Source organism: Nerophis lumbriciformis, linkage group LG14, assembly GCF_033978685.3.
Source record: "Nerophis lumbriciformis linkage group LG14, RoL_Nlum_v2.1, whole genome shotgun sequence".
NCBI lineage: Eukaryota > Metazoa > Chordata > Actinopteri > Syngnathiformes > Syngnathidae > Nerophis > Nerophis lumbriciformis.
In genome coordinates, this window is record NC_084561.2 from 2,671,263 (window position 1) to 2,685,000 (window position 13,738).

The 13,738-nt window shown below is 40.7% G+C and overlaps 1 protein-coding gene across 1 annotated transcript in view; it reads left to right on the plus strand.

Annotated features, from left to right (window-relative positions):
- The first annotated feature begins 216 nt into the window (after positions 1-216).
- Positions 217-13,738, plus strand: part of LOC133616677 (ras-related protein Rab-8A) — a 15,258-nt gene continuing 1,736 nt past the window's right edge. Inside the window, exons 1-8 of the mRNA XM_061976227.2 lie at positions 217-411; positions 786-846; positions 1,207-1,267; positions 7,225-7,302; positions 7,373-7,462; positions 7,542-7,607; positions 11,871-11,921; positions 11,994-13,738. The exon at positions 11,994-13,738 is cut by the window's right edge and continues 1,736 nt beyond it. Coding sequence (XP_061832211.1) covers positions 288-411; positions 786-846; positions 1,207-1,267; positions 7,225-7,302; positions 7,373-7,462; positions 7,542-7,607; positions 11,871-11,921; positions 11,994-12,083 — 621 coding nt within the window. The 5' untranslated portion in view covers positions 217-287 and the 3' untranslated portion in view covers positions 12,084-13,738. The remainder of the gene's footprint in view (positions 412-785; positions 847-1,206; positions 1,268-7,224; positions 7,303-7,372; positions 7,463-7,541; positions 7,608-11,870; positions 11,922-11,993) is intronic.

Below are 13,738 nucleotides of genomic sequence, written 5' to 3' on the forward strand. Positions count from 1 at the left end.
TCGAACTGGTCCACGAACCTTATAAGTTAAAACTTCTTACCGTCAAGTTACAGGTCCAAGACAGGAATATTTAACAGTAATTACATTGAAATATGTTGGTGTATAGAACATTATCTGTCAGTTTATTTTTCGAGGGGGGCATTCGAGTAATCAAATCCAACACGTCGCACAGGGACTTCCGGTATCTGACGGCCACAGATGATTGACAGTTGAATTAACCAATAGGCCGCTTGACAGGTGGTGACGTCAACAGGCGGGATATCCGTAGTAGTAAGCTAGCTAATAACATGGCGAAGACTTACGATTACTTGTTTAAACTACTTTTAATCGGCGATTCCGGGGTCGGGAAGACGTGTGTGCTCTTCAGATTCTCAGAGGACGCCTTCAACTCAACGTTTATCTCCACTATAGGTAAATGTGTAATATCAAAGTGTTGAGTCACTGCTAACTTTCTTGGCTAGCATAGCTGCGCTTGAAGCTAACAGGAAGTAGCACACTTTCGCTTTGATTAACTGACTTTTATTCAACGGACACATGTGACACAGACCCGTGTGTACTCTTAAGACCTGTTCTCTCTCACCTGCTCACATTTTCATATACTCTGCCAAATTGGCACATTTCCTGCAGCAAGCTAAAGCTAGCAGTTATCTTCTGAAGCTAGCTCGCTAGCCCACTTTTTAGTAGCCAAGTTGAGCCGGAAGACCGTGACAAACATTCAAAAACCGCAGTAAACATTTTTCTTTTGCGCCCCCGGGCTCATGTTGTGATGAAATGTGTTGTTTTAGGTATTGACTTCAAGATAAGAACAATAGAATTAGATGGCAAGAAGATCAAGCTACAGATATGGTGAGATCGACACACACACACACACACACACACACACACACACACACACACACACACACACACACACACACACACACACACACACACCATCCCATGCTGCACAATCAGTACTTTAATGCTGACATAAAGATAAGTGCATGATTTGTGATATGTACACGAAGGACACTTGCTGATTCAGGCTTGTACATGTATTGTGTCCATACAGGATTGTACATGTGTTGTGTCCATACAGGATTGTACATGTGTTGTGTCCATGCAGGGATATTCAGGCTTGTACATGTATTGTGTCCATACAGGATTGTACATGTGTTGTGTCCATGCAGGGATATTCAGGCTTGTACATGTGTTGTGTCCATGCAGGGATACAGCAGGACAGGAGAGGTTCAGGACCATCACAACAGCCTACTACAGAGGAGCCATGGTAGGTTGCTGGCTTTACAGTGCATACGAGGGCTGCACAATTAATGGACATCAAGGTTTTAATTAGCGCAATAAATCACCTCAAGAGGTTGAGGTTGTTTTTTTGTTCTCCGCTGTGACCAGCTTTTGAGTGACAGACATGTTCAACAAACCGAGTTGTTGAGCCTTGCGTTTTTTTGTCTGTCATTTCAAACTGGGAGAAAGACTTCTCACTCTGTGCATCGTTCTCAGTATCTTAGCGCGTTTATTTAACAGTAGAATTAACTGAACGCAGTGAGCCCCCTTTTCAGTCATTCACATTCTTTGTCTCAGTGGGCGGAGAGCGACTTGGCTAGACCGCACACACAGGAAGCGGGTATAAAGAGCCTCGCGACTCGCCAGTGTGAAGCGCTGCAAAGTAACAAAAATCAGGAAGAAAAAAATATGATTACATAGCCAAATATCCTGTTCTGTTAATATTTCAGCTTAAAATCGGGTGGGCAATAGGAGCCCGTCAACACGGACGAACAAGTGAGAATGTCGTGATCACATGATGGCAACAACCGACCTAGTTTTTCCAACTGGGAAAAAAATGCACTTTAAAATGTTCAATATTTATTTAAGTTACATTTTTGCTCACAGAAATGCATTCATGTAATCTTTTGTTTATTTATTTAGGTTACCAAAGTTATTTGCCTTCCAAATACACTGCAATAGTAAAATAATTATACAGTAATGAAACATAAAAGTTTCTATCCTTTTTATATTCCGATATTGTTCAACTCTTTAATTACCGATACTGATATCAACCGATATCAACCGATACCGATATATACAGTCGTGGAATTAACACATTATTATGCCTAATTTGGACAACCAAGTATGGTGAAGATAAGGTCCTTTTAAAAAAAATTAATACAATAAAATAAGATAGATAAATTAAAAACATTTTCTTGAATAAAAAAGAAAGTAAAACAATATAAAAACAGTTACAGAGAAACTAGTAATGAATCAAAATGAGTCAAATGAAGTGTTAAAGGTTAGTACTATTAGTGGAGCAGCAGCACGCACAATCATGTGTGCTTACGGACTGTATCCCTTGCAGACTGTATTGATATATATTGATATATAATGTAGGAACCACAATATTAATAACAGAAAGAAACAACCCTTTTGTGTGAATGAGTGTAAATTGGGGAGGGAGGTTTTTGGGTTGGTGCACTAATTACAAGTGTATCTTGGGTTTTTTATGTTGATTTAATTAAGAAAAAACAAAAAAAAACGATACCGATAATAAAAAAAACGATACCGATAATTTCCGATACAACATTTTAAAGAATTTATCGGCCGATAATATCGGCAGGCCGATATTATCGGACATCTCTAATCCTTTTAAATGGTTACTTTCAATATAATTGTACATCATGATTACATTATAAACACTATTGTTTTTATTGGTTATTTCTTCAGTTCAAGAGCATTATGTAGACAAAAGCTCTGACTTTGCATGAAGTCCCTCAAAAATGTTTTAAGTGAATTACTGCATATTGTTCTAATGCACCTTGAGACAAGAATATTTTGGCAGTGTGAAAGTAACATGTCTTCCTTCTCTCATTATTTTCGCAGTTTTCTGCATTTTTTTAAATCACAATTTTTCTCAAAATCGTGCAGCCCTCGCGCTTACTATCAAGAGTGATTATTTAGCCACATCAGAATAATACAGAACAGAAAAGGTCAGACACAATCCTTTCTTGGATGCTAGTACATTTCCCATTTGTTTATAATCAGAATACATTTTTACCACAGGAAATGACTGATAAGGAAATAATCAGGTGCTGTGCTGAAACTGTCTCACTTAGCTGTCCTACAACTCTGAAACAAAAGTAATGCTTGGATTCAAACCAAAACAACACACTTTGTAGTCACAATTAGCTCTCGTGTGACATACAGATGGAAGATTGTTCTCCCAAAAATAATTAAAAGCCATTAAATGTATTTTGTGAAAGTTAAGGCCTTAAATGGTATTACATTTGATGTCCAGAGGCATTAGAAGAATGTAATACGATTGGCCTTTGTTTCCCCCCTAACTTTATTTCAACAACATACAAAATTCAAACAATCAGAACATTAAAGTAAACATTTCTCTATGCATTTTTTCAACATCAGTGGCGGGCCGTGCGTTTCCCACCTAGGCCTTCAGTGATGTCCGACTTCAAAGATGACCTCTCCAAATACCATAATTGATGTTACCTCAAGACCATTGCTGGAGAAATACTATACAGGAACACATTTACGCACTATTGGGCATTGGATCACATCAACAGTATAGAAAAAGGGGTAATTTTCTGGCGCATGCAGCTGAGATAGGCTCCAGCACCCCGGCGACCCCGAAAGGGACAAGCGGTAGAAAATGGATGGATTTAAAAATCAATTAAAATGCATCAGCAATTTAAACATATCTTACATGGTACTGTCAAAATTAAAATTGCAAAAAATGTATTAAAAGTGAAAAAAAAAAAATTGAACTCGCAATTAGTAGAACCTACTCGACGCCGTTCCCCATTTCATAGCCAGAACAGCTGAGCTAGCTTCTGGGGTTGGTCTCACAAGTTGTAGTTTCTCTTTAAATATCCTTCTGAAAATGGCCTTGCAAATTCTCTGCTATCCCGGTCTGGCTATGGCGCAACACTTCCCGCTTCCTGCTACTGTATTTTCCGCACTATAAGGCGCACCTTCAATGAATGGCATATTTCAAAACTTTGTTCATATATAAGGCGCACCTATGCATCCATTAGATGGAGCTGCGCTAAAGGGAATGTCAACAAAACAGTCAGATAGGTCAGTCAAACTTTATAATAGATTACAAACCAGCGTTCTGACAACTCTATTCACTCCCAAAATGAATAAAAAGCTGATTTACTCGTGTTACGGTAAATCAAATGTTAGTGCAATCACAATATAGTAACACTCCAAATAGTGCAGAGCAATAACAATATATCAATAACTCAACGTTGCTCAAACATTAATGTCACACAACACTACACACAAAATAAACATGTAAAGCTCACTTTATGAAGTCATTCCTCATCCACGAATCCCTCCAATTCTTCTTCTTCAGTGTCCCAATTAAACAGTTAGGTGAATACGGCATCCAACATGCGTCTTGTCGAAGTCGTCATTAATGGAGTCAGTGTCGCTGCTGTTGTCCAGCAGTTCTGTGACAATTCCTGCCTTCCTGAAAGCTCGGACCACAGTTGAGACTTGATATATCAGCCCAGGCATTTACCATCCACTGGCAGATAGTGGCCTATGTCGTCCGGCGCTGTCTCCCTGTCTTGGTGAACGTCACGTGTGTTCGCCTTCTGTCATCCGTCTTCTACTGCGTGACTGATGGCTGTGAGTTTAAACTCTGCGTCGTAAGCGTGTCTCTTAATAGGAGCCATTTTGGGGTGTTTACATAAACACACGAATGGAAATGAAACGTCATATATCCCAGCATGCACCGCGCACTTCTTCTTCTACAGGGGAAATTAAGTTGGCAGCTGTTTACCGTAGTTGCAAGACCTAAACTTTATGAAAATGAAGTTTAGGTTTGTTGTGGCTCATTATTGGTCCATATATAAGGCGCACTGTCAGCTTTTGACAAAATTGTAGGTTTTAGGTCAATCAATCAATGTTTATTTATATAGCCCTAAATCCCAAGTGTCTCAAAGGGCTGCACAAGCCACAACGACATCCTCGGTACAAAGCCCACATAAGGGCAAGGAAAAACTCACCCCAGTGGGACGTCGATGTGAATGACTATGAGAAACCTTGGAGAGGACCGCATATGTGGGTAACCCCCCCCCCCCCCCCCAGGGGAGACCGAATGCAATGGTGCACCTTATAGTACGGAAAATACGGTAAATTGAAACTTGTGATTTGATACTCACTTTGGAATGACATGTGAGTATCCAATCACAGTCTCTTTAACATCAGGCTACTTGGATAGGCTACTGTCAACAACTTGTGATCTGATTGGCTATCACAACTGTTTATCAACTGTATGTGTTCTCAAATTCATCCGCTAACAGTCCTGATGAGTATCCAATCACAGGACGCGTAAATGTGAGCATAGCTCGAAGGCCTTACTGACAACATCTCGTGATCTGATTGGCTATTGCAACTGTCTATCAACTGTATGTTCCCGTTCACTGACGCCTGCATTGTTTATTCTGAAGGCCTCTCGCAGCATGGCAACATAAGCTAGCTGAATTCTGATTGGATACAAACCAAAAGTAAAAACAACAGGACTGGAAGGAGCATAATATGACATGAAGAGAATTTGAATACTTTTAGATATTTAGGGAAAGTAAATATATATCTTTTTAAATCTTTAATTATGATCATGATTTCTGGTTATGTTAGGCCAGCAGAGAAGGTCTTGCTGGCCCTGATGGCACGCCACTGTTCAACATATGTACATAAAGATCATTTTCAAACTGTAATCAAGAAATTGAAATAAAGCTACCAAAAAAATAAATAAAATAAAAGAAACATGTGCACAGGATAACAAAAGAAAATAGAACAAAAAACCAAAAGCATCATTTTAATGTTTTAAAAATGTCGCCTTGATGTAAATTGTCTGTATTATATATTTTAGGATGTGGGAAGTTTTCCTGATTTTTTTGTATTTCTTTGTCGTCATTACTGAGCGCTGGTTAAAGCACGTCGATAGTAAACCCGGGGAGGCACACATGCTATTAGTTAATCACAAGTCGGCCATTAAAGGCAGGCAGCAGTTAGCAGTGTCACATTTATTTTGGCGTGACCAACAAAGAAAATTCTGCTGCATAAAATAGATGAAAAGAGAAATAAACACTCACATTCAACAATCTTGCGAGCCAATTGTAATTCACTAGAGAGTAACAGTTACTTTTCAAGAATTCAAAATGATCATTGTCAAATGCTTACAACTTGGTCTATACAGGCAACTGTAGTAAGCTTTTGACTATATATAATAACTCTCTGCAGTTGGACATAGGCATTAAATGGTCAAGTATGAAGAAAAACACCCTGAGTGTTCTCTTTATTCACTAAATACATGCGCTTCCTTTTTGACCCTCAGGCCGTTCTGTAGCGAGGGAAACTTGGCTATGTTCAGTAGTTACTGATGAGCCACAAGCAAGTAGAGATGGACAAAGAAAATTGTACGTTATGGAAATACCAGATTCAAAACCATAGCAAGTTGTTCTCCCGACCAGAAAGAACCATTTTTTGCCATGAGACGACATCCCTGCAGCAAATGCCTGCTGTGCATTCATTGGTGCTTCACTTCCGTGTTTACATTACAGTTAAGGTGCATTCATAACATAAAATGTAGATTGTTTCTGTGACGGCTGTAGTAAAATGGCATAAACGCTCCACAGAAAAGAAAGACTGTACGATAGGCAGGAAGTCGCAAGGGAACATTTTGATTGCAAATAGTCAGGTCTGACATCAAACCATGTCAAGACACTTTCTCAAACAAATCACACTTTCCGGTTTCAAAATAAAAGCACTGCGTTTTACATCTGGTTTGACTACATTAACATAATAAAAAGGTCTTACATGACGATCATGCTTTGTCTTAGATGTTTTGTAATGTTATTCTAAAACAGAAAAAAATGCTAGTGCATCAGTTGAGGAATATGGGCGGAAGTGGGGGTTGTTAGCAAGCTGGCTGGCTGAAATATTGTGTATTCCTACAAAATCTGACAAGACACCAACACATTGCAGGTCTTCTTTTTTATTCTCTCTAAAAGTGTGTTTGTTTTTTTGTGTTGAGCTGTTTAAATAAGCATAATGTTTAAAACATTTCATTAAAGCAAATGAATTGTCCTTTAAGGGTACACTTATTAATGATGAAAAATTGTGCAGAAAAGCCCTTGAACTTCATTTCCATGTCTGCTGCAAGGCTTTTAACAAGCTCGTTTCCATGTCATCCTATGCACAATGCAGGGCATCATGCTAGTGTACGACATTACCAACGAGAAGTCCTTTGACAACATCAAGAATTGGATACGAAACATAGAAGAGGTAACACGGTTCCAGATGTTTTATTAAGAAATATTGTCGTGGTTTTAAAATGTGTCTCTCCTGTTACCAGCATGCCTCTGCAGATGTGGAGAGGATGGTCCTTGGGAACAAATGTGACGTAAACGACAAGCGTCAGGTTTCCAGAGAAAAAGGAGAGAAGGTGGGAGATCTAAATAAAAGCGTATTTAAACAATCCTGCATGGCTTAATAGACAGATTTGATTGTGTTTGTGCAAATAGCTGGCCTTGGAGTATGGTATCAAGTTCATGGAGACCAGCGCAAAGTCCAACATCAACGTGGAAAATGTACGTATTGGTCAAAAAGAGTCTACCGTATTTGTTTACGTACTATGGAGCGCACTGGAATTTACGCCGCAAGTTTAAAAGGAAAAAAAATGGTATCCCTTATATACGTTACACCGGACTACAAGCCACAGATACACTATATTGCCAAAAGTATTTGGCCACCCATGCAAATGATGACAATCCGGTGTCCTAATGACTTGGCGCAGCCACAGGTGTATCAAATCAAGCACTTATGCATGGAGACTGTTTCTACAAACATTTGTGAAAGAACAGGCCGCTCTCAGTGATTTCCAGCGTGGAACTGTCACAGGATGCCACCTGTGCAACAAATCCAGTCGTGAAATGTCCTCGCTCCTAAATATTCCAAACTCAACTGTCGGCTTTATTATAATAAAAGTGAAGAGTTTGGGAACAACAGCAACTCAGCCACCAAGTGGTAGGCCACGTAAACTGTCAGAGAGGGGTCAGTGGAGGAATTATGGTGTGGGGTTGTTTTTCAGGAGTTGGACTTGGCCCCTTAGTTCCAGTGAAAATAACTTTGAATGCTCCAGGATACCAAAACAGTTTGGTATCCCTTCCTCTTCCAACATGACTGTGCACAAAGCAAGGTCCATAAAGACATGGATGACAGAGTCTGGTGTGGATGAACTTGACTGGCCTGCACAGAGTCCTGACCTGAACCCGATAGAACACCTTTGGGATGAATTAGAACAGAGACTGGGAGCCAGGCCTTCTGCACCAACATCAGTGTGTGTGACATACTTGCCAACCCTCCCGGATTTTCCGGGAGACTCCCGAAATTCAGCGCCTCTACCGAAAACCTCCCGGGACAAATTTTTTCCCGAAAATCTCCCGAAATTCAGGCGGAGCTGGAGGCCACGCCCCCTCCAGCTCCATGCAGACCTGAGTCCGCTTTCCCACAATATAAACAGCGTGCCTGCCAAATCACGTTATAACTGTAGAATGATGGAGGGCGAGTTCTTGGTTTCTGATGTGGGTTTATTGTTACCGTATTTTCCGCACTATAAGGCGCACCGGATTATTAGCCGCACCTTCTATGAATTACATATTTCATAATTTTGTCCACCAATAAGCCGCCCCGGACTAAAAGCCGCGCCTACGCTGCGCTAAAGTGAATGTCAAAAAAACGCTGCGCTAAAGTGAATGTCAAAAAAACAGTCAGATAGTTCAGTCAAACTTTAATAATATATTGAAAACCAGCGTTCTAACAACTCTGTCCCAAAATGTACGCAAATGTGCAATCACAAACATAGTAAAATTCAAAATGGTGTAGAGCAATAGTAACATAATGTTGCTCGAACGTTAATGTCACAACACACAAAATAAACATAGCGCTCACCTTCTGAAGTTATTCTTCATTCGTAAATCCTTCGAATTCTTCGTCTTCGGTGTCCGAATTGAAAAGTTGCGCAAGCGTGGGATCCAAAATGGCCGGTTCCGTCTCGTAGAAGTCATCGGGAGTCAGTGTCGCTGTTGTTCTGTGAATCCTGCCTTCCGGAAAGCTCGGACCACAGTTGTGACCGAAATATCTGCCCAAGCATTTACGATCCACTGGCAAATGTTGGCGTATGTCGTCCGAGGCTGTCTGCCCGTCTTAGTGAAGGTGTGTTCGCCTTCGGAGCTGTGTGAAAAAAGCCACCCGGCCTCTTCGCGTAAACTTCCCTTAACCACTCGCTCATCTTTTCTTCATCCATCCATCCCTTCGAGTTAGCTTTTATGATGACGCCGGCTGGAAAGGTCTCTTTTGGCAAGGTCTTCCTTTTGAATATCACCATGAGTGGAAGTTAGCATGGCAAGCTAGAACCACAGTGAAGGATGACTTCTCATTCCCTGTGGAGCGAATATTCACCGTACGTGCTCCCGTTCCACAGTGCGGTTCAGTTGCTGTGAAATACGGTAGTAATCCGTGTGCGGATGGAGAGATTGCGTCTTTTTATGAACCGGATCGTTTAGTAGGAGCCATTTTGTGGTCTTTACAGATGTAAACAGGAAATGAAACGTACGGTGATATCCGCGCGTTTTTTCTTCTTCTTCCGGGGGCGGGTGAAGCGCTTCCTGTTCTATGGGGGCGGGTGAAGCGCTTCCTGTTCTATGGGGGCGGGTGCTTTCCTTGGCGGTTGCTTGCGTAGAAGAAGAAGCGCTTCCTGTTCTACCGGGAAAAAAGATGGCGGCTGTTTACCGAAGTTGCGAGACCGAAACTTTATGAAAATGAATCGTAATAAAGCGCACCGGGTTATTAGGCGCACTGTCAGCTTTTGAGAAAAATTGTGGTTTTTAGGTGCGCCTTATAGTGCGGAAAATACGGTAGGCAGTTTCATTAACGTCCTCCCAGCGCGGTAACAACACACAACAACAGCAGTCACGTTTTCGTCTACCTTAAAGCAGTTGGTCTGCCGTAAACAGCAATGTTGTGACATTCTTAAACAGGACAATACTGCCATCTACTGTACATGCATATGTGACAATAACATCTAGGGCTTTTAGAGAGTGCAGTGCACAACTGCGCACACAACAAGGAGACGAAGCAGAAGAACGAGGAAGATGCAGCCGTGGCGACGCCGACGACAAGTAAGATGAAGAAATACGCTTGTAAGTTCCAAGCCGCAGCTGCGATTGGACCTGGATAGCCTCCGAGAAGAAGTAGTGGACTACCAAGTGCTTGGCAGTGAAGATCTTCCTCAGGAAGCAAATATTGACCGGTTTTGGGCCATGCTAGGGAGAGATGGAAGATTCCAGACTCTAATGCATTTGATGAAAGCACTTTTGTGCGTGCCACACAGCAATGCATCATCAGAGAGGGTGTTCAGCATGGTTAGAAAAATAGTGACGGAGAATAGAACAAGGATGGACAATTCAACCCTTAACTCAACAATGAGTAGATGAGTGTTGTGTGTGTATATGTGTAAATAAATGAACACTGAAATTCAAGTATTTATTTTATTTATTTATTTATATATATATATATATATATATATATATATATATATATATATATATATATATGAAATACTTGACTTGGTGAATTCTAGCTGTAAACATACTCCTCCCCTCTTAACCACGCCCCCAACCACACCCCCACCCCGACCATGCCCCCCACACCCCACCTCCCGAAATCGGAGGTCTCAAGGTTGGCAAGTATGGTGTGTAACCTCACCAATGCGGTTTTGGAAGAATGGTGGAAAATTCCTATAAACACACAATCCGCAACCTTGTGGACAGCCTTCCCAGAAGAGTTGAAGCTGTAATAGCTGCAAAAGGTGGACCCACATCATATTGAACCCTATGGGTTAGGAACGGGATGGCACTTCAAGGCAGGTGACCAAATACTTTTGGCAATATAGTGTATATACGTTGTGAAATGAGTTATTTACACAGAAAGATTCTGTAAATGTTTATTGACATACCTTATTTGTTTCCAAACAATGTCTGTAACATGGCAGTAAAACGGCTGATCAAACAAAACAGAAGTCATCATCATGGACCCATTAGCTGCAGAAGTTAGCTCTCCAATCAGCTAAACAGACTCAATAACTCCTTGGTAATGTTTTGGTGAATTTACGAAACTGAAATACTAGCAAAAAAATTGCCATTGTAAATTAATAATACTAACACAGACACTTATAAACGTGTTAGGATATTAGCTAGTGCTCACAACGCTACCTTCATTTCCATAGCACGCACAAATATGCATAAAACACTACAGATATCGCACAAGGGACCGTTTAGTGAGTGTAAATAGTTTTAGTTATATTGTAAAACTTAAAAAAGTTGCTTGGAGTGATGAATTAAGAATCCATACAAGTAGAAACGTTATGGACGATTAGAAGATGAACCGTACTTGTACTTCTGGTTTTAAGCTCTAGAGCTCTGCAGTGAGTGAACTCATCCAAAAGATGGCGCCACAGCTCAAACCATAAGATACTATTTCAGTGTCTTTGCTTGTTTTTTTAATTTCAAACTATTTGCGTTATGGCCGCCAACGAAGAAAAATCCATACATTTGCCGCACCGTTTTATAAACCGCAGGGTACAAAGCGTAGGAAAAAATGAGCAGCTTATAGTCCGGAATTCACATAGTTGTGGGGATGTATTTATCACATAACTAATTAGTTTAAGAGGAGTGCAATCATTTATTTTAGTCCTGGAAATTGGGTCAAAGGTTTGGTATAATTTCTGTAAAATGATTGATGAAAAAGTGTAAGAAGCCTGCATCCTGACTGAACCTTCTCCTGGTGTCCTCCAGGCCTTCCTATCCCTCGCCAGAGATATCAAAGCCAAGATCGACAAGAAGCTGGTGAGCAAAACACCAGCAGACGTCTTTTGTTTTGTTGGCTCCAGTGACTCACTCATACTTTGTGCTTTCCAGGAGGGCAACAACCCACAAGGCAGCAGTCAAGGAGTCAAGATCACGGAACAGCCCAAGAAGAGTAGTTTCTTCCGCTGCTCGCTCCTGTGAGGCAAGCGTCCACCGCCGCCATCCACCATCGCCTTAACTTTTGTCCCTCACTGGACACAACTGGACAGAGACAACTCTGATCTCACGTAACGTCTTAACTGTCTTCCTCCCGCTCAGCCTCTTGCTCTTCTTTACCAGTCTTCCACCTGTACACGCTCAATCAGATACCTTCTGTACACCAGTCTTCCACCTGTACACGCTCAATCAGATACCTTCTGTACATTTCACTGACTTTTACACCCTGAGCTTTTTCTACGGTGCTCCTGTTTTTCTTACAAAAAAGTGCCCGCTTAAGTCGACGTTGACGTAAAATTGTTGAAGCCATAGGGGGTCGTCTCTATTTTCTGTTATGTAGTTCTTAACTTGATCAGTAGCGCTAAGCAGCAACATGACTACTCTGTTATTACACAACATTACCACATGCACACAGCTACTTCCTGGTCAGTGCAAAGAAAGCTTCAAAATAAAAGCATATAAGTAACTGACAATTGAAAGATTTGTGCATACGCAAAAACGTTATCCTCATCGTATTTAAAACATGCAGGGAAAATAAGAGCTTATGTCAATAACCCGTCTGTGTGGATCAGCGCAAGTCTTGGTCCTGTTTTTTCTTCTAAAAAGTGCCCGCTTAAGTTGACGCTGACGTAAACATTTTAGATCCAAAGGGGGTCATCCCTGTTTTTGCTTGTGTTGATATGTGTTGTAGTTCAGTTAACTTGATCCTTATCGCTAAGCAGCAACATGGCTACCGTGTAATTACACAACTTTACAACAAGCACACAGCGACTTCCTGGCCAGTTGCTAAGTAAGCTTCAAAATAAAAGAATTGAAGTAACTGACAACACAATCCAAACTTTATTTTAGATTTATAGCCACAGCAAGAATGATTTTTGCATGTGTGAAAACGTTATCATCGTCAATAGATGCATACGGCTACTTCATGGTCAGTGCAAAGTAAGCGTCAAAATAAAAGCATGGAAGTAACTGACAAATATCAAAATGCGAACTTTGCTTTCGATTCTTAGCCACCGCAAGAAAGCTTTCTTGCATGCGTAAAAATTGTATCATCATAGTCATACGTGCACACAGCCACTTCCTGGTCAGGTCAAAGTATGCTTCAAAGTAAAAGCATTGAAGTAACCAACAATTAACGAAATGCATACTTTTTAGATTTTTAGCTACGGGAAGACAGATTTGTGCATGTGCAAAGACTTTATCGTCATCGTAGTCAAAACATACAACAAATATCAGACAACCCGTCTGTGTGGATCTGCATGAGTCAAGTCCAGTTTTTCTTACTAAAAAGTGCCCGCTTAAGTCAATGTTGACATCAATATTTTCTTATGTAGTTTTGTTCACTTCATTATTATCCCTAAGCAGCAAAATAACTACTGTGAAATTACACAACATTACAACATGCACACAGTGACTTCCTGGTTGGTGCAAAGTAAGCTTCAAATATAAAAGCATGGAAGTAACCGACAGTTCATTTTAGATTTTTTTTGCTACCAGAAGAAAGATTTGTGCATGTGCAAAAATGTTGTAGTCAAAACATACAAGGAATATAAGAGCTTATGTCGACAACCGCTTATGTTGACATAAGTCAGTCGGTGTGTGTGAATCTTTTGGCACCCAAAGAAGACGAGTCAGTTCAG